The sequence below is a fragment of the Microtus oregoni genome, unplaced genomic scaffold (genome assembly GCF_018167655.1).
Source record: "Microtus oregoni isolate MIOR12 unplaced genomic scaffold, Mior012 000017F_ref0000208, whole genome shotgun sequence".
Classification (NCBI taxonomy): Eukaryota; Metazoa; Chordata; class Mammalia; order Rodentia; family Cricetidae; genus Microtus; species Microtus oregoni.
Window position 1 is genome coordinate 1516523 of NW_024543076.1, and position 20003 is coordinate 1536525.

Below are 20003 nucleotides of genomic sequence, written 5' to 3' on the forward strand. Positions count from 1 at the left end.
CTCAGGATGAGGTACCTATGCAGAGACTGGGACGCGGTAATTAGATCTGAAAGGGAACCAGCCTGGAATTTTGTCCCGAGTTTCCAAGAGGCTGTGAAAAAGACAATATAACCGGATAAAAAGTAGGGCCCAGGGGTCTCTTAAAGGTGCAGGGGCTTCAGTATAGAGAGCAAGAGGAAGGGGTTGGAACCTGTTGTAAAACTCTGGCCTTTTTGTGATACTGCTGTAGCCTTCTAGAACTCAGAGCAACTATGATTAAACTCATGGGACCCTCATAGAACAGGAGGGGTCCACAGACTCACAGATTCAAGCCACCCCCTTTCTCCTGCCCCCAAGTAGCTGCATGTAATCCTGCCCCAGCTGCATGTATGTGGTCACGGGAGTGAGGCTATGGGAGGTGGAAGGCTGACTGAAGGGGACACTCTAGTAAGGCGACTTTGGGGGCCACTGTCCATGCTTGGGTGGGCTTCAAGAGTGACTCATACTCTTGCCAGGCGGTGGTGGTGGCGCACGCCTTTAATCCCAGCACGCGAGAGGCAGAGGCAGACGAATCTCTGTAAATTCTGGGCCAGCCTGGTCTACAACAGCTAGTTCCAGGACAGGCCCCAAAGCTACAGAGAAATCCTGTCTTGAAAAACAAAACAAACAAACAAACAAACAAAAATAATGGCTCAGACTCTCACATTACACAAGAAATCCATCGGCTCAGCAGGCTGGATTTAGGTGAAACTGTCTCTTTGACCTGTCTTTGGTGCCCTATAGCTGGGGTGACCAGACATTTGTTTGTGTTACATACCAATCCAGTTTCCTAAGAGGACCATTCCAGAAAAGGGAACTTCCAGCCAGTGTCTTGTTCCTTTGAGCCACAGTCTGTGCTCCTGGGAACCTTGGGTGGGCAGGCCACGAGGCTGAGCCAGCCCTGTTCTTCTCACCACCCACACTATCCCAGCAGAGCCTTGCCTCTCATGGCTGCTGTCCTAGGCCACTCCTGGCCTGAGCACCCTGAGAGGCCTGGGTTTCCCAGCTCTGCCTAGAAGCTGGCATTATAGTCAGTGGGAGGTGGGAGCTTGGCTCCCTCTCTCTCAACAGTGTTTGTCCTCAGAGAAGGTCTGGGAAGAAGGATGGCCACTCTCTTTCCTTCCAAAGATAATTGGGGAGATACAGAAAGAAAGCACCTGTGTTCAAAGGCAAAATGACCACAATTAATCTCTAAGCAAAAGGCCGGCCGCGGCGTTCTTAAGAAAACAGCTTTAGGAGTTTAACGACAACCGAGAGAAGGAAAGCGAATTAAAAGAAGTAGTAATTAAATCAGGAGAGAAGTTTTTGTAAAGGGGATGGTAAAGGAAATTAAAACCAGTAATACTGAAAAATGTGGTGGACAGGGCTGGGGGGAGGGCCAGGCCTGGTGAAGGAGAAGGGGGGGCAGGGCTGGGGGAAAGCAACTGGGCTGAGGGGCACTAAGAACAGGGTCAGGAGATAAACCCCTTGAGATCATGTGGCTAGCATATCTGACCCAAATGATGCAAACAGTGCCTGATGCATCCTAAGTGTTTTAGGAGCCTCCTGGACCACCTACCTGTTCAGTGATTCATTTATTTACTTTTTTTAAAATTGGAATAATTCAAGGGACAGACTGTAGATTAAGGCTCATTACAACAAAAGGATACATGAACATCATCTGAGAAGAGCCAGGTAGACGCAGGTTGAAGGCAGATCCTGCTCGGGTCTCCTAGAGGCTATCTCTCCTAGGTAGGACCCAGCATGCTTTTTTCTCCAGTACCGGCAGATGTGATAACGTGAGTCATGTTTTAGCTCAAGAAGTTGGCTAGGCCCTTGGGTCCCAGGGTCTCTTATGGGTGCTGGTCACAGAGGCCCCTTCTACCTGGTGACTGATAAAATCCATGTTTCTAGGCTGCAGAGGTGGCTCGGGGCTTAAGTGTTTTAGCCTCCTGGGCACAGAACCATGATCATTAATACTAGAACCTCAACTAAAACTCCCAACTGGTTTTGACATTGTCCCTAACATGGCTTCTTCAAGGACTTAGAGGGCTTAGCCTGAGTCAGTGACAGCAGTTCATTTTGCTGGCGCTGCTGCCACCAAAAGCAGTTAGAATTGCAGCCCATGTCAAGAGTCCTGGAAGCTTCTCTGAGCCAATGTCATCTTAACTCAAAGATCTAAGGTGTTAGGATTTCAGAAGTGCTAAAATAAAACCCAGGCATGGTGGCACATGCCTGCAATACCAGCATTTGGGAGACAGAAGGGTCAAGAGTTCCAGGCTAGCCTGGCTACAGAGGGAGCCATGATCTAAAATACACACACACACACACACACACACACAGAGAGAGAGAGAGAGAGAGAGAGAGAGAGAGAGAGAGAGAGAGAGAAAATAACAATTTATTTTTTTTTTTTTTTTTTTTTTTTTTTTTTTGGTTTTTCGAGACAGGGTTTCTCTGTGGTTTTGGAGCCTGTCCTGGAACTAGCTCTTGTAGACCAGGCTGGTCTCGAACTCACAGAGATCCGCCTGCCTCTGCCTCCCGAGTGCTGGGATTAAAGGCGTGCGCCACCACCGCCCGGCTTAACAATTTATTTTTAAAGAAATGTGATACACAAATATCTTTCTGCCTAGAAAGAAGGGAATTCTGAAAAACAGTGTAGCATGTGGAAGACCTTATGCCAATCAAAATAAGGTCACAAACACAACAAATGCTGTAGGATTCTACCTGTAGGAAGAACAGTCACAGCGTGAAGACAGTGATGCCGTCAGCTGCTGGGAGAGGGCAGTTTTGCAAAGTGATGCATTTGGGAGGTGGATGGGGTGAGCATCCTACCATACATACAAATATACTGAATACCACTGAATAATAAGTTGAAAATGGTTAGGATGATAAATTTTATATTATGTGTGTTTTGCCACCAAAAAAAAAATAATTCTTTTGATAAAAAAGAAAAGAACAGCTTGAACACTGTGTTTCTCGGCAACGGTATTAACATTGCACCACAGAGCCAAGGAAGCTACGGAATAAATGCTGCACATCTTTACGTCCAACTCCCAAGTTCCCTTCCTTCCCTTCTGCCAACTGAAGCATTCCCCATCCTGCCAGCGAGAGCAAGCATCTTCTAGCTCACTGGTTCAGAAAACGCAGCAGCTTTCGGGTACCACTGTGGAACAGGCTAGACAGGACAATGAAGCAGAGAACATCTATCTGCCCCAGAGACAGACAGACAGACACACACACTGACAAACAAATTTCTTTTCCAAATTAAAGTCCTAACTTTTAGCTATATTTGGTTCCTCTAACTGGCTATGGCAGTGCAGGGTTAGGAAGTGGAATTCTACTGTTGATATTATTGCCTTTTTTCCCAAATGAATCGGACTTTCTTTTCAGTGCTTCAAAAATAAAAATACCTATTTAATGAATTAAGAAATTCACAGAATCCAAGAAAGCCAGTTTTTCTGTCCATTTTTTCCCCCAAGTAAAATGTTTCTTGCTAAGGTTTAAAAATGCAAACTCCCTGATATGTCTCCCTAAGGAATTTTCCATGGAGCTATGAGATGGCACCAGGGTAAGGGAGCTTGCGGCCAAGCCTAATGACCTGAGTTCCATCCCCAGAACCCACGTGGTAGAAGGAACCAACACTGGCAAGTTATCTTTTGATCTCCACGTGTATGCCACATCATACAATAACCTCCCCTAACACACACACACACACAAATAAATGCAATTTCTTTTAAAAAATCCCATAAGGAAATATGCTGTGTAGCATGTGCAAGGCTCAGGGCCCGACTGCTTGTAACATAAAAGAGGCGACACTATTTGGAAAGAGAAAGGGGGCAGCCAATAGAGAGGCGGAACAAGACGGCATTCATAGAAACAGCAGGATGAAATCCATCAGTTTGTACAATACACTACGTAAGTAATTCAAAGGGACACATTAATACTTTTCTCTCTAAAATGTGACCCAGAGTTACAGGCAGCGGTGAGCCACCTTATGTGGAAGCTGAGATTCGAACCCAGGAACTCTGCAAGAGCAGCAAGTGCTCCTAACCACTGAGCCATTGTGCCAGGCCAAAGACTGTATTTTTACTTTTTAATTATGTGTGTATGTGTCCATGGCAGCAGTGCATTTGGAGGCCAGCAGAGGGCGCTGGGGCGCTGGAGCTGGAGTTGCAAGAAGGTGTGAGCCACCTACATGAGTGCTAGGAACAGAAACGGGTCCTCTGCAGGAGAAGTACACTCTTAACTGCTATCATTCCTCTGGCCTCAAGATTTTGTGGGGTTTTTTTTAATGTTTCTTAATGTATATTTTTATTTTATTTATAAAATAAATATGGCACACGTGGAGGTCAAAGAACAACTTGTAGGGACCAGTTCTCTCCTTCCACTATGTGGGTCCCAGTTGGGCAGCAGGCACCTTTCCCCACCTGGGCCATCTGGCAGGTCCCGGGTGTTCGGTAACCTATACATCTCTTCGACACTGCAATAGTAACGGACAGTCAGCAGCTTCTTCCTCTCTCCCCTCTGGCTCCAGAGCATGGCTGGGGCAATTCTCGCTCATGCCAAGTGGGGCAGCACAGGTGGCGTGAACTCAAAACTTACTTTTGGGCAGAATTATTCAGACTTAGTGTAAAGTCTTTAATTTTCAATAAATCCAATTCCTCAAATTCTTTCAAAGCAGGTTTAGAAGTGAGATCTGTGAGTGCTGGGTGGTGGTGCACACCTTTAATCCCAGCACCTGGGAGGCAAAGGCAAAGGGATCTATGTGAGGTCAAGACCAGACTGGTCTACAGAGTGAGTTCCAGAACAGCCAAGACTACACAGAGAAACCCTGTCTCGAAAAACCAAACCAAAAAAAAAAAAAAAAAGAAAGAAGGAAAGAAGGAAGATCTACGGATGGAAATCCCTGATGGACTCTCAGAGAAGAAAAAAGCAAACAATTATCTAAACTTCAGACACAAAGGACTGAAGGCGCCAGGCCGGGGGGAGGCGGGAGGGGGGAGGGGTATGCCTGTTCTCCTGCTCAAGGGGTGGAGACAGGAGGATGGCAAGTTTCAAGACAGTCTGGGCTACATAGCAAGACCCCATCTCAAAAAAAGTAAAAACAAAACAAAAGAACAGAATGAGCAGATATCTCAGCCAAGATTTTTGGTTTCTGATTTCTTTGACTCTTCCCCTCAGCACCAGCTGCCTCCTCACGCAGATCTGCCTGATGGAGTCCAAGGCATACTTCTTGAAAACCAAGTACCCAAAATGACAATCACCAGGACAGAAATACCTTGGGGAAAACATGCCAAGGCCAATTAGAGCATCTTGGATTTGAATGACTCCATGGCTGTATGGGAACTGTCAACCCCAAACAGAATGAGCTCTCTAAGAAAGGCTGTCTACCTTCTCACTAGCAAACCTGAAGGCAGAGACTGAGGGCCTTGCAGTGAAGCACCAGCAACCAAGCTCCATAGAAATCAATTCCAAAGTTTATTAGACATAGAAAAAAACATTTCTCAAAGTCAATTCTTATTAAGTTCCCTGTAAAATAATACACGTGAACACAAAATCACTACACTTTTGGTCCAAGATATGTTGGGTTTTTTTTCTTCTTCTTCAGATGACAGATGGATATAGCCAAATCTATGAGCGCGTGTACTTGCCCCAAATGTGCAACATAAATACAGAAGCGATGAACAGAAGACTCATCACCAACACTGGAACAGGGCCACTAGAATGAGAAGAGAAGGCATACTTCAGGAACAAGGTATGCTTAATATAAGATGGCCTGAGGACAAGGTGGGGACATTGTTTATGCTGTACACAGGAATTCCCAAAATTGTTACTGCTGCGAACGTGTGTGGTGATGGCACTCCTTTGAAGGAGGGCAGCCTCCTCTCCTGTGGAAACAGCAAACTATACACAAACAAACCCATCTGAAGCCCTGGAGGTCACCTCTCAGATTCTCTAATTTTGTGTACTTATTATTAATAGGTTCTACAATTTTAAAAAAAATTTCCAAACTTTTACATACAAATGATTCATTTACAAAACTTCTCAAATTAGCATAAATTAAGTAACAACCTTTTCTATCTAACTATAGTATGAGACACACAGATGAATTAACCCATTACATAATTTACAAAATGCTTTTAAATCTATGATCCCATTCAGCCTGCACAAACACATGCCAAAAATGAGACCGTATTAATCCATTTTACATTAAGGAAACCCGAGGCTCATATGGATTCTTTTTCAAACACAGACTAGAAGCGAGAGGCCTGAACTTGGCCTCGCTGACTGCACCCTTTAGGCTCCTTTTGCCTGTTGTGTTAAGACAAGGTCTTTCTCTGTAGACCTGGTTGTCCCAGGACTCACACGGAGACCAGGCTGGCCTTGAACTCAGAGATCCACCCACCTCTGCCTCCCTAGTGCTAGAATTAAAGGTGTGCGCCACTACACCCAGCAAATTTCTAATCTTCACACCACATTCTGTGCAGTGCTGCTGACTTATATTCATGGGCTCCTTGAAAAAAAGGAATAGATTTCCCCCATCTGCCCACCTTTCAATCAAATGCTTTTTCCTACAGAGAACTGGCTTACATGTTTCTTACTGGGAGGGCCTCTGACTGTCCACAACTGTGAGCACTGCCCACACCACGTTTGAAGAATTCAATACACCTCACTTCACCTCCCAGATACAACTGGGGAGTAGAGAGCAGAGATTTCAGAAAAGGCACCTTTAGTCATCAAAGTGTTGTCAGGACCCAGGGTGAGGTAGCGGCAGTACCAGATTGGATAACAAACAATGCAGACAGAGATCAAGGTCTCTGCTCCATCAGTCTGAAGTTTGCACAATTGAAGAATAAGCAAGTTTAAGAGGATATGAAGGAAGCACCACTATACTACGCTTGAACTTCCTCCCTTACTGGCAGGCACCACTGCTAACAGCCAGCGCACAGAGCTAAGGATCCAGCCCTCAAGGGCCAGAGCCTGGATGCCTGTCCCTCACAAGCTTGCCTGTGGCCCATTCCTTATCTTTAAGTCTGTCTCCCATCTGCAAGATGGTTACTATGATACCCATCTTAAGGGTTGCAGACACAAAGGCAGACTTATAGTGGGATCTCAGGAAACCCTATTATCAACCTGAAAAACCTTACAGAATGAGCCAAAACAAGCTCAAAGATATTGGCTGACGGTAGATTTGTAGGTAGGAATTCTCGAGTGCGTTCTTTCACCAAAGTATATTTCTCTAATGTTACTGGGAAACTACTTATGAAACTTGAAGGGACAATTTCTACCAGTTCCTGAGAAGACCTAAGCAGCACCCCCAAAGGACTCGCAGGGCAGGTGTGAGTCAGACTTGCCTAAACAAGGGCTTCCCGCCTTTTTGAGAGATTTAAAATGAATTCCAGGGCCACGAGAAAGAAGATGGGAATAGAAGGCTCTTCCTCCAACACTAAGAAAATCACCTCTAACAATCATCAAAGGCTGTCAGAATGCCACCAGCCAGAGAATTGCTCCCTAAATACACATTCACAAGTCACCAATACACTTGGGGGTTGAGGAGGGACAGGACCAGCTCGGTGTGGTCACACACATCTGTAATCTCAGTGCTCAGGAGGCTGAGGCAGAAAGATGGTGGTTTCAGTTTAGCCTAGTACCCAGTAAGACCCTGCCCCAGAAAGAAAGGAAAAAAAAAAAAAAAGAATTAAAAAAACGGTATAAGGAAAAAAATTCAATAAATGAATTAAACCAAAAATCTTCATAAACTAAATCTATAATCTAAGCCAAACTGATTAAACCAACTGCATTTTTGTCTCTTTTTACCAGACAGGCAGCAGGGGAAAGCATGGGCCTCAACAGTCAGGCCTGTTCTGCCCCCTGTCAATTGCGTCGAGTACCTCACTGCCTGAGATTCCACATCTGCAAAACGGCGCAGCTCCTACCTCAGGGCTGCTGGTCACATCAAGACACAAAAGACACTAAGTTTTCCTCAAAACAGTAGGTGCTACACAAAGGAGATCTGCTGCTGTTACAGGAAACAGCAGGGAAGGGCACCCTGGTACTAGACACCCTGGCCTAAGAGGTGAACACAGGACAGAAGTTGCCTGGACAGTCACTTCTCATCGGCCCAAGTCCTCCCAAGCCTAAGCCTAAGCTGGGAAAGTGATGCAGTCACCCTGACAAGGAAGCCAAACAACTTTGGGTAATACAAAGTAATGGGAAATTTCCATTAGGCTGTAATAAAATCAGCCTCTCCCTCAGGGAAACTTTGAAAAACCACCCAATTCCCATTCAAATGGCTCCTCCACTGCTCAGTGTGGGGCAGCACCTAATGAAGAGAGATTCCCTCTGATTAAGCAGCTCCCCTCCAGTCTCTGCAGCCATCCTTTACCCTGACACAGCCACAGGAGGCCCTCTGTCCTCTCCATCACTCCCAGAAAGATGTCATTCAGTCCTAATCTGTCTAATCAGTAGATGGACAGGCAAGCCAGACCCAGCCCAGCTGGAACAGCCACAGCTGCAGTGTACCGTGTCAGGGACAGCTCTAACACTCAGTCACCAGGACAACTTACACTTTGAGCCCTGGGGAGTCTTCTGTGTAGAATCTCCACATCCCTCCAGTCCCTGCAGAGGTGGTGCGGCCTGCACTCCGCGTTCCACAACTGGCATTTTTTCTGAAAGGGATAAAAATACCATTAGTAGCCTTTTAATAACATATGCTTACAGTATACAGCAACAACCAGTAAAAAAAAAAAAAAAAAAGCCTTCTTTACTAGAACAAACTCAAACCCTACCTTTGCCAGTCGTCTTATGTTCTATGGACTGAGAACCAGCACCTGTCACGTGCCAATGTGCACAGGAACTGCCTTTGCCATCTACAAGCAAGAACAACTAGCTCAGCATGGCTAAGCTCGGGTCCCAGAGCCCGTCTGCTGCCTACACCATCTAGCCTTCTCAAAGGACAGTGTGCCTGTTGGTCTTCATAGGAATGTCTGTGAAACTAAGTAATAAACCCCATCTATAAATGCCCTTATTCTATAATTCCATTTTGAAATGACTACTTTAAAAATGGCTTAAAATAACTGTGTTTGCTGCAAAAATTAAGAAAAATCAATAAACTTTATGTCAAGGTCCCCAGAATGGAGAATGCACACAATGAATGATTACTTTGAAATGTACTTGAGCTATTTTATATACTGGCCATAGGTCTCGGAAAGGGGCAGGGTGTGAAAAGCAGAAAATACATAATTAGAAATTTTCCTATGCAAAAGGATGGAGCTGGTGCATAGAGTCATCACGGTAGACAGAGCAAAGCAATGAGATGGACACTTAGGACCAGGGACAGGTCCAGACTCTCCTAGCAATTACCCTCCTGGGGGCAAGGGGTATTGTCCAGCCCTGTGCTAGAGCGGCAAAGCAAGGGCCTGGGCAGCAGGTGGCAAGAAGGGATTCCAAAAGAAATCCTTTTCAACCATTTATCGTTATGCCAAAAGTGTTCAGTGTGGGGAAAGAAAAAATGCACCACCCCACCAAATCCCAATATTCCCCCCTTAAAACCCCATTCCTGGGAGGGGGCTGCTGATTCTTGATCAGTCTGAAAGGCTACCTCACCCCAGCATGGTCTTGGCATGACATTCTGAATGTCATGGCTATAGCCAAGGGAACTCATCCTGCATGTGGGTAGAAGAACAGAGCCTTGGTTCCAGGCTGGCTTCAGTTGTGCTCATGACAAGAATTCTGAAGACGGTCAGTACCAGATTGTTTTGGGGGTGGGGAGGGTGGGGTTTGAGACAGGGTTTCTGTCCTGGAACTAGCTCTTGTAGACCAGGCTGGCCTCGAACTCACAGAGATTTCTGTGAGTTCTTAATATCTTAATATCTCGAATTTCCATTACTTCTGCATGAACACTCTAAAGCATCATCACTACTCTCCCTCCTTGTAGCAGCTCCCTTTTCCATTGTACTATGCGCATCAAGAACTCCAAGCCCAGCTGAAACTTAAATTCTACACATTTCTTCTCTGAGGCGTTGTTATTACTACTGTTACTTCATTCACCAGCTGTGCAATAGTAAATTAAAGACTCCATTCATAGCCATATCCATAAAAGTTGCATCTGTCACGTCACCTACGCACTGACTGCCTCATTTTTATTTATCATTCTTTGACAATTTGATAAATAAGTGCCTTTTGGTTCTTTAAAAGTTCTCAGATGGGCCGGGCGGTGGTGGTGCACACCTTTAATCCCAGCACTCGGGAGGTAGAGGTAGGTGGATTTCTGTGAGTTGGAGGCCAGCCTGCTCTACTGAGCGAGTTCCAGGACTGGTTCCATAGCAACTGAGGAAACCTGTCTTGAAAAACCAAAAAATAAAATAAAAAATAATTAAATAAACGAAGTTCTCAGATAGCCAAACTTCCCTATTAATTCTTCTTAAACAAAAAACAATTCCCAAGGATCGATCCACACCTACAAGCCTAGCACAAAGTGTTTCTGAAACCCCAGCTAGCAACAACACAGGAGCCAGGGCCGTACAGCCTACACCGTCACTCAATACACTTCCTTTAAGTATCTTAGTGATGCAACATTCGCAGTCACCCAGGACCACATTATCACTCTGAGAGTTCTATGAGAACTCCCGTCTAGAACTGCAATCTGTGGCACGCGTGTTTAAACCACCCAGTCTAAATTCACTGCATAGACTTAGATTTTCCTACAGTAGTCAACAAGAAAGGTCCCTCGTTTCTTCTTTTGTGGATGGTTTGTGTTGTGCTTTGTGTGTGGTGCTAGAGACCAAGCCCATGGCCTTACAAGTGCTAGGCAAGCTCTCCACTACTGACCCTCCATATCCCCAAGCCTTCCTCTCCACCTTCTGAATGATAGTTTTAAAGTTCCCTTCGAGTTTTTATGGTCTACTCCTCTCTAGAAAAAGGCCTTTCTAGGTGTTCCAAAAACACGGTTGTAGGGTTAAGCCAGCCCCTTTAGGAGGCGGGTTTGCTTCGGGCGAATGCGGGCGAATGCGTACTGATAAATGGGCGTGCGGGAAGCGGCTCCTCCCTTTTTCTTTCCTACCTCCTGTGCTATGAGGGAACCTTGGTTCTGTAAGTTTTATTTAATCATTAAATTTGTATATATTCTTTAATATTTGCCTGCGTTTATTCACGCCGACACACACAGTAACAGGGTTGACTGATTCCTTCAATTAACATTTATTATGGCATTACTTAAGACAGGAACTGGGAAAGAGGACATGGCCAGATTCATTATTGAAGTGGAGGAATGAACATGTAAGCATAAAGTCTCCTACTATTAACAAAACTACAATACTAGCACCCAGGAGGTGAAGGCAGGGTGGTTATGAGTTTAAGCCTGGGCTACGTGAGTCTAAAAAGAAACAAAGAAATAAATAAATAGTTGAGAAGAGGGCAGACCGAATGAGGATATGGAGCTCAGAAAATGGTAATAAGTTTGGAATTGCTGGATCACAGGAGGAGGGAGAGCCCCGGGATTCCTCCACAGGCTCCCTTTTTTTAACATGCAGCCACCAGAAACTTGCAGAGAATCTAAGTGGAAGACAAACAGCAGGCTGGAGGATGGACAGTGGTGGAAATGCAAAGCAGAAGAGGTTGAGAGCATGCAAATCAAAACAGCTCTGAGATTCCATCTTACACCAGTAAGAATGGCCAAGACCAAAAACACTGATGACAACTTATGCTGGAGAGGATGTGGGGTAAAGAAAACAACACTCCCCATTGCTGGTGGGAATGCAAGCTGGTACAGCCCCTTTGGGTGTCAGTGTGGCGATTTCTCAGAAAATTAGGAAACAACCTTCCTCAAGATCCAGCAATACTATTTTTGGGTATATATACAAAGGATGCTCAATAATGCCACAAGGACATGTGCTCAACTATGTTCATAGCAGCTTTGTTTGTCATAGCCAAAACCTGGAATGTTCCTTGACTAAAGAATGAATAAGGAAAAGGTGGTACATTTACACAATGGAGTACTACACAGCAGAAAAAAAAAACAATGACATCTTCAAATATGCAGGCAAATGGATGCATCTAGGAAACATCATATTGAGTGAGGTAACCCAGACCCAGAAAGACAATTATTATATGTACTCACTCATAAATGGCTTTTAGACATAAAGCAAAGAAAGCCAGCCTACAATCCACAACCCCAGAGAACCTAGAAAACAAAGAGGACCCTAAGAGAGACATACATGGATCTAATCTACATGGGATGTAGAAAAAGACAAGATCTCCTGAGTAAATTGGGAGCATGGGGAAAATGGGAGAGAGCAGAAGGGAAGGGGGGAGGAAGGGAGGGAAGCAGAGAAAAATATATAGCTCAATAAAAAAGGAGAAAAAGTTTGAGGGCTAAACTGGATTGACAGAAATGGAGAAAGAGAAGTAATAAGAACGTCTTCCAGTGAAGCCTGGCATATGACTGGACAGAAAAGAAGAAGAAACTAAAAAAACGAAAGAAAGAAATGACTGGAGTTTCTGGATTTCTGTAAATAAGCATATAGCAAGGTCATTTAAAAAATAAGGAAGAGCCAGATGGTGATGGTGCATGCCTTTAATCCCAGCACTGGGGAGGCAGAGAGACAGGAGGAATTCTGTGAGTTGAAGGCCAGCCTGGTCTACAGAAAGTTCCAAGACAGGCTCCAAAGCTACACAGAGAAACCCTGTCTCGAAGAATCAAAAACAAAACAAACAAACAAAAAGGAGACACTGAAGCTAGAAAAATGGCTCAGAGTACTTGCCGCTCCTGCAAAGGACCCCAAATCAGTCGCCAGCAGTCACACGGTAGCTCACAATCATTCCTAACTGCAGTTCCAGCTGATCTGAGGTGCTCTTCCGACCTCCGACAGCACCAGGCAGGGACATGATGCACATACACACACATGAGCACACAACACACACACTAAAACTAGATCCAAGACACACGAGCAACTGGGGGTGGGGAACTAGGGTGCCAGGCTGTTGTGTAAAGCAAGTTTTGTTAAACTGAGGGTGTACTGGACCTCTCGGTGAAAGTCTGAAAAATAAAGCCCCAGAGACACCAGTCTTATGCCATCGCCTTTCCCAAAGTTGTTACTAACCCTAGTCTAATTCAACTTCCCTATAACTAAAGTGGTGCGTGCAACTGATCAAGGACAGGAAAACGAAGCCTCCCTCCTAAAGGGCCTTTAACTACTGGATGGCCACGTCAGCTCGGGCTCACCCGGGCCCTGTGAATCTTCTTCCCATCCTGGACTTCATCCCGCAGTGCGAATTCCTGCCCTTACCTCTGCCGGACCGTGGATCCCGCCGCTCGTGCGGCCACCGCTTTGCTGGGAGAGCGCCCTGAGGAGCCCACGTTGGTGCCACTGGGTGTCGGACCCGGCTGCAGAAAGAAGCAGACAGACTGTGAGCATCGCCGGCCCGCTTCAGATCCCCGGCCCGCCCCCACCCGGGAAGCTGGGATAAGGAGGGAGACCAAGGCCAGGAAGAGCCAGAAGCGGGGAGCCGCGCACCATGCTGATGCCGAAGAAAAGCGGGCACGGGGGGCGCAGGAGAGGAAAGTCGGGAAGTAGCCAAGCACTCGGAGCACCGGCCGAGACAGGCTCTGGCACCGCCCCCAGCCGGCTGGCAGGGTCCTCGCAGACTCTAGGACGTCTGAGCTGTCCTAGGATATGCCTGTAAAAATTACGCTGAGAACAACTGGACCGAGTGAAATACGACAAACCTTTAACGTCTTTAATTTTATCTTAGAGCCTTTCATGGGGACTAATATCACCAAATAGGCCTCTTTAGTTGTAGCATGCGGGCGATTTAGTCAGGCATTTTCTTAGCGCCCACAAGTTTGCCGCTGATGTGGCCTAAACCGACGCACGCGTCCCAGGGCCCGGCCGGCTTTCAGTGGCTAGCGGGGCCAGGGGCGGAGATTGCCGAAGCTCGCGCGCAGGGAGCAGGCGCGGCTGCCCGGCCATGGCCGAAAACCTGTGCCGAGCCCGGGCCCGGGTCTACCCCCCGTCCGTACTCTTCCTGCACCCGGACCTGGGCGTGGGCGGTGCCGAGCGGCTAGTGCTGGACGCGGCGCTGGCGCTGCAGGAGTACGGCTGTGACGTGAAGATATGGACCGCGCACTACAACCCGAACCACTGCTTCCTGGAGACCCGCGAGCTCCCGGTGCACTGCGCCGGAGACTGGCTGCCCCGCAGCCTGGGCTGGGGCGGCCGCGGCGCCGCCATCTGCGCCTACGTGCGCATGATCTTTCTGGCCCTTTACGTGCTGTTTCTCTCTGGCGAGGAATTTGACGTGGTCGTCTGCGACCAGGTGAGGGGGGCGGGACCCCTGGTCTGGGTTTTTTGGAACTGTCCCCAGCGTGAGTCCCCAGGAAGAGGACTGTCTCCAGTTTTAGTATGGATCCTTCAAAGTGGCAGATCTCAGGAATCCCACCCGCACCCCTTTTCGTTAAAGGCATTGAGATAGGGCTCACATGCCTACATTTTAAATGCTTCGTCCTGAGACTAAAGTAGTTGGGTCGAGGGGGCGGGGGTTCCCTCCAAGGAACACGAGCATTAAAAGTCACCTTATATCACTCCTTGTGTCTCTAACTCCATTTGTTCATTTCCGTTATTCCTATTATTGTTTCTGCTTCCTGGTCCCATCAATCCCACCCTCTCCAATCTTCCTCATCCCGCCCACTCCAGGATTTGTCAAGCTAAATCTATTATATCCCTATTAAAACTTTACTATTGTCCCCACTGGTCTTGGGGAAAAGTCCCAATTGTATGTTTTGCTAAGTGGTCCCAGACTGTCCTCCCAGTTGGACACCTCCTTGCCTCTGCCTCCCAGATACTGGGTTTACAATGTAAGCCACCTTGCTGATTTGAAGTTCCAAGTTTTTGGTAAATAGCATTCAGCCCTATCTGCCCCATAGCCATACCAGACTTGTTTCGTAGGTGTTTTTTACATTTCAGTTTGGGGGTTGGCCAAAGATTGGTGGGTATATTTATGTCTGTACAGCTTATGGAAACCATCAACGTCAGGTATATTTCTCCATCAGTCGCCACCTGAACATTTGAACCAAGATCTCTCATTGAAACAGAAACTGAAAGATTTGGCTAGACTTTTCGGCAGGTATGCACTACCATAGCCTGGGTTTATGTGGGCAGTTGGAGTCAAACTTAGATCCCCACTCTACCACCTGGAGCCAAGACCCCAGCCCTTCTTCTTCTTTTTTTTTTTTAATTGGGAAGTAACATGTACTCAGGAGTAAAAATTCAAATAGGAAGTATAATGTAAAAGTTCCCTGTTCCCTCCTTGAGAGAGAGCCACTGTCAGCAGTTTCTTCTGCTTCCTTCCAGAAGTGATACGTAGCTACGTTAGCTTATATGTGTCTGGTCCTGGCTACATCTTACTTGTACATAATTGGGATTCAGTTTGCCAGCTGTTGGACACTGCAGAAATTTGAGACATCCATGCTTATTGACACTCAAGATCCACATCTGTCTTTCGGTGGCTAGAAAGTCCCCTTTATTCAAATGTACCATAAATGTTTCCATCTTCCTCAGGAACACTAACATTGCAACCAGGTGTGTGTGGGGGGAGAGAGAGAGAGAGACTAGGTATGGCATTCTCGTACTGCACAAGATGGGATAGCCTCACACTAATCTCACTTCTTACGCATGTCCTCTGAGGAAACTCCTTAGGGATGCTGGGAAAGTTGTGGGTTATAGAGTAGTTCATTGTAAGTGTCAGTAGCCATTTCCAAATTTGTCTTCCAAAGGTGTCTATACTAGATTACCCCATGTTCTTTTCCACAGTGGACGCTACCGGCCCTTGTGCTCTAACTAAACCAACAGGTACAAGTAGCCACAATTGCTCTGGGGTTGCTTTATTATGATCCTGAGTTGCACCAAAGCACCCTGAGGTGGTTATCTTCTTGGGTAATGTAGATGTTTGCCCAGATCCTATGAATCAGTAATACCAGGCAGCTGGGCTATGGCAGTTGGCATGGCCAGTCACTTACCCACTGTCGGTTTTTCTTTGGTTAGGTGTCTGCCTGTATACCTGTCTTCAAACTGGCCAGACGGCGTAAGAAGGTCCTATTTTACTGTCACTTCCCAGATCTACTGCTTACCAAGAGAAATTCTGCTCTGAAGCGGTTCTACAGGGCCCCCATTGACTGGATCGAGGAATACACCACAGGCATGGCAGATCGCATCTTGGTCAACAGCCAGTACACAGCTTCCGTCTTTAAGGAAACCTTCAAGACCCTGTCTCATGTAAACCCTGATGTCCTCTACCCATCCCTGAACATCGGCAGCTTTGACTTGGCTGTTCCTGAGAAGATAGATGACCTAGTCCCCAAGGGGAAACAGTTCCTGTTCCTCTCTATCAACCGATTTGAAAGGAAGAAGAATCTACCTTTGGCGCTGAGCGCCCTAGTCCAGCTTCGTGGACGGTTGACTTCTCAAGACTGGGAGAGGGTTCATCTGTTCATGGGCGGTGGTTACGACGATAGGGTCCTGGAAAACGTGGAGCACTATAAGGAGTTAAAGAAAATAGTCCAGCAGTCAGACCTCGAGCGCCACGTGACCTTCCTGCCATCCTTCTCAGACAGACAGAAGATCTCGCTCCTCCACGGCTGTTTGTGTGTGCTTTACACCCCGAGCAATGAGCACTTTGGCATCGTCCCTCTGGAGGCCATGTACATGCAGTGCCCAGTCATCGCCGTCAACTCAGGGGGGCCCTTGGAGTCTGTCGTCCACAAGGTCACAGGGTTTCTGTGTGAGCCTGACCCAGTGCACTTCTCAGAGGCAATGGAACAGTTCATCCACAAGCCATCCTTGAGAGCTACAATGGGCCTGGCTGGAAGAGCCAGGGTGGCAGAGAAGTTCTCCGCTGAAGTGTTTGCAGAGCAGCTCTTCCAGTATGTCACCAAACTCATGTAGCCGGGACACCTCTAGAGCTCAGGGCCAGTATGCAACTTGCACTGTAATCCTTATGGGTTGTGGAAGCAGCTCTGAAACCAGAAAGAAGGAGCTAGAATCTAGTGCTAGTAAGATCATTTTTTTAAATAGACTTGAGTCTTGAATGTGAGCCACCTGTCCACCACTCCTACCTGTGATTTTCTGAAAATATCCTTAATGCTGTAATCATTCCAGATCTCGTCAGCGTTGTTGAAAGAATGGTAGACACCTGCTGCCAGCAGGCTATTTTAATTCTGTTTTCCTGGATTATTGTTCCTTTATATATAAAGGTGTAATCATCCACTGCCTTAATTGGCTTTAATAGTTTAGGTCTTGCCATTGTCACAATTGATTGATTTGACTTCAGGGTGTAATGGGAACGGGCAATTGTGGGTTTCACGCTTAGTTCTCTTAAAGTGTTCTCTGTTAGCTGTTAGGAAAGTTTCGTTTCAATTTTGCCTGGATCCATAACAAGAATGCTCAGTATTATTTATTGGTGGTTTTTTTTTTTGCGGGGTGGGGGGGTGTTTGTTACTGCAGCTGGACAATAAATGCTGTTTGACATAGGAAGAGAATAAAATAATAGGTCTGGACCTCCATGCTCTGATTTCGCCTTATTAAATAAGGAAACCCAAAGTCAGAAAACCAGGGCGAACTAGACAGTTGACTTGAAGGAATATCATCACACACATGTCAACTTGCTGTGTCAGAGATTACATGTGTTTGGCCTCATTTCTTTGAGCCTGTGGCAGACATTCATGGTAGAGGAGGCAACCAGGAAGCAAAGAGATGTAGAAAGGGGCCAGTGTCACCTCCTAGAGAATGTCCCTAATGGCCTAATCTCCTTTCCCTAGTCCTGCCTACTACAAGTTCTCCCACCTCCTAGTAGCAGCATGGGCTAGGGACGAAGCCTGCAGAGCACAGGCCTTTGGGGGATGTGTTAGTCAGGGTTCTCTAGAGTAACAGCACTTAGAGAATGAGTCTATATATAAAGGGGATTTATTGGAATGACTTACAGGCTACAGTCCAGCTAATCCGGAAATGGCTGTCTGAACTGTAAACAGAAAGTCCAAGAAGCCAGTACTTGCTCAGTCCTCGAGACTGGATGTCTCAGCTGGTCTTCAGTATGCACTGGAATCCCGAAGAAATAGGCTCTAATGCCTGCGAAGAAACGGACCGGCTAGCAAGGTGAGGACAAGAAGACAAAGCAAAAGCTCCCTTCTTTCAAGCCCTTATATAGACTTCTAGCAGAAGGCATGGCCCAGATTAGAGGTGTGTCTCCCCGCCTCAAGAGGGAGGATCTGCCTACTTCAAATTAAGTAAAAATCCTCACAGGTGTGCCCTCTGTTTTTGGATTTTAGTTAAATCCAAATGTAGACAGGTTGAGAACCAAGAATGACCCCCAGAGGGACATTCGGCATCTAAACTGTATACCAAACATCATATTCCAGACATGTTTCATAGTATCACTGAGTCTCCAGGTCTCTTAGCGTTTGTGTCTGTATTCTTCCAGGTGTAGCATGTCAGTGTTTCCTGTCCTACATCTAAATGTCTCTATGTAGAGTTGATCCTCGACTTGCCTCTCATCTTCCGTATCCCCGTGACACTGCCCAGTCATAATCGTTCGTTGTTTACCCATTGCTTGTAAGTGCAAATATTAAAGCAATCTTCAATTTGCCTTTAATGTTAAATTCACTTGTAAGAATATAATAAATTCCAGTACTCGAGTGGTCCGTTTTATGGTTGAGAACCCAGAGCCAAACAGCCTGCCTGACTTAGCTAGAAATAATCTCTACACACCACAACTTCTTCATCTGTGAAGTGGGCTAATCATCCTGTTGGCCTGTGGAAGGGTGGTGCTGGCTGTGGCGGATTTCAACAGTAGACACAGTGCAGAAACAATACTTGGTGTGTGCTCTATAGACATTAGCTGCAGCCACTGCCTTTTGTGGAGGCTGGAAAGAACTAGAAGTTTCATGTGGGCTCAGGCCACTGTGAGACCGCTTTGTTGGGGTTCCTTAGAGGTGCAGTTTTCATTTAAATCTATCTCAGGAGTGTTTTTACCAGGTGGCACAGTGCCAAAAGGAGCGTCACCAAATACGGATGTCACACCTGGTTCTGTGGAATTTGTTTTCCTTGGTGTTGGGAATAACCCAGGAAAGTGGGTCTTCCCCGTGTTGCAGTTTGGCTCCTGTGTGTTTTAGAATTACAGCCTTTCAGGTAAACCTGGTGCCTCCGACCATTTGATTCAAGACTGGTGGAACTGGTCACGTGATCTGTGGCAGCTGCTCACTCCAAGCACAAAATCTATTGCTGCTTTGAGTGTTTATCCTTCTAAAATGAACTCTGGGTTCCTGGGACTTGTCTTCATTGCCCTGAGTCCCATGAATAACAGAAGACTCCATAAGCCCGGAAGGATGGCACAACCCCTGCCTGCTCCAAATACCTTGTCTGGGCTCCTGGATAAACAGCTGAGGGTGGAGCTTTGCCTTCAGGGTGTTCAGAACTTGCAAAATTGCATCCAGTAGGGAAATAGCATGGAGCAGTGGCCTCGCCAATAGTAACCCTACCATTAGGGAAGCGGCCCTTTTCAGCTTGCTCTCGGAGGAGCACGGTAGACATCCATTTAATCCTTAGGAATAGGAAATCAGTGTGCCTCTGCAGAGTGAGATCCTTCCTTGAAAAATTTTTTAAAGGATCTTGCCATTAAAAAAAAGGGAGGGGATGCTTTTTTAAAAAGAAACTTAAAAACAGTCCTAATGTTCTGTTCGCTTGTTTTTAAAACATAGTATCAGACGTTAATGTGTCCGGCTAATGCTCTGAAATGTACATTCACTTCTCAGAATCTCAGAATCTTACTGTTGTGTGTGGAAATCGCTTCAGCTTTTTTGCCCCTGTAAACAGCTCAGTGAAAAGATGACAGACTTAAATTCTAAAAGCAAATATTTAAAATTTTAAACAGCAAAATTAGAAGGCAAAATCTTGGGGGGAAAATAGACATGAAAAGAAGACTGCACTGCCTGGCCTCACACACGCATGCGAGAGTGC

General features: G+C 46.2%; 2 protein-coding genes across 2 annotated transcripts; one reads left to right on the plus strand and one right to left on the minus strand.

Moving 5' to 3' along the window:
* Positions 1–5452: 5452 nt before the first annotated feature.
* Sec61b (SEC61 translocon subunit beta) lies at positions 5453–13632 on the minus strand. Its single transcript, XM_041667785.1, has 4 exons — positions 13512–13632; positions 13284–13381; positions 8565–8666; positions 5453–5716 (listed from the first exon to the last, which is right to left on the minus strand). The coding sequence occupies exons 1-4, from the start codon at positions 13512–13514 to the stop codon at positions 5629–5631; spliced, it is 291 nt and encodes a 96-aa protein (XP_041523719.1). The 5' UTR covers positions 13515–13632; the 3' UTR covers positions 5453–5628.
* Positions 13633–13910: 278 nt separating this feature from the next.
* On the plus strand, positions 13911–18682 carry Alg2 (ALG2 alpha-1,3/1,6-mannosyltransferase). The gene is made up of 2 exons (XM_041667828.1): positions 13911–14313; positions 16038–18682. Exons 1-2 carry the CDS (start codon positions 13966–13968, stop codon positions 16935–16937), a joined length of 1248 nt encoding a protein of 415 aa, XP_041523762.1. The 5' UTR covers positions 13911–13965; the 3' UTR covers positions 16938–18682.
* Positions 18683–20003: the final 1321 nt, after the last annotated feature.

What these genes read in the sequence shown, in the direction of transcription:
- Sec61b (XM_041667785.1), bottom strand. An exon ending in GGATCCACGGTCCGGCAGAG is followed by an intron (nt 8,667 to 13,283) that starts GTAAGGGCAGGA and finishes TATCCCTTTCAG; the next exon opens with AAAAAATGCCAGTTGTGGAA. An exon ending in GACTCCCCAGGGCTCAAAGT is followed by an intron (nt 5,717 to 8,564) that starts GTAAGTTGTCCT and finishes TTCTCATTCTAG; the next exon opens with TGGCCCTGTTCCAGTGTTGG.
- Alg2 (XM_041667828.1), top strand. Translation starts at nt 13,966, where the DNA reads ATGGCCGAAAACCTGTGCCGAGCCCGGGCCCGGGTCTACCCCCCGTCC. An exon ending in ACGTGGTCGTCTGCGACCAG is followed by an intron (nt 14,314 to 16,037) that starts GTGAGGGGGGCG and finishes TTCTTTGGTTAG; the next exon opens with GTGTCTGCCTGTATACCTGT.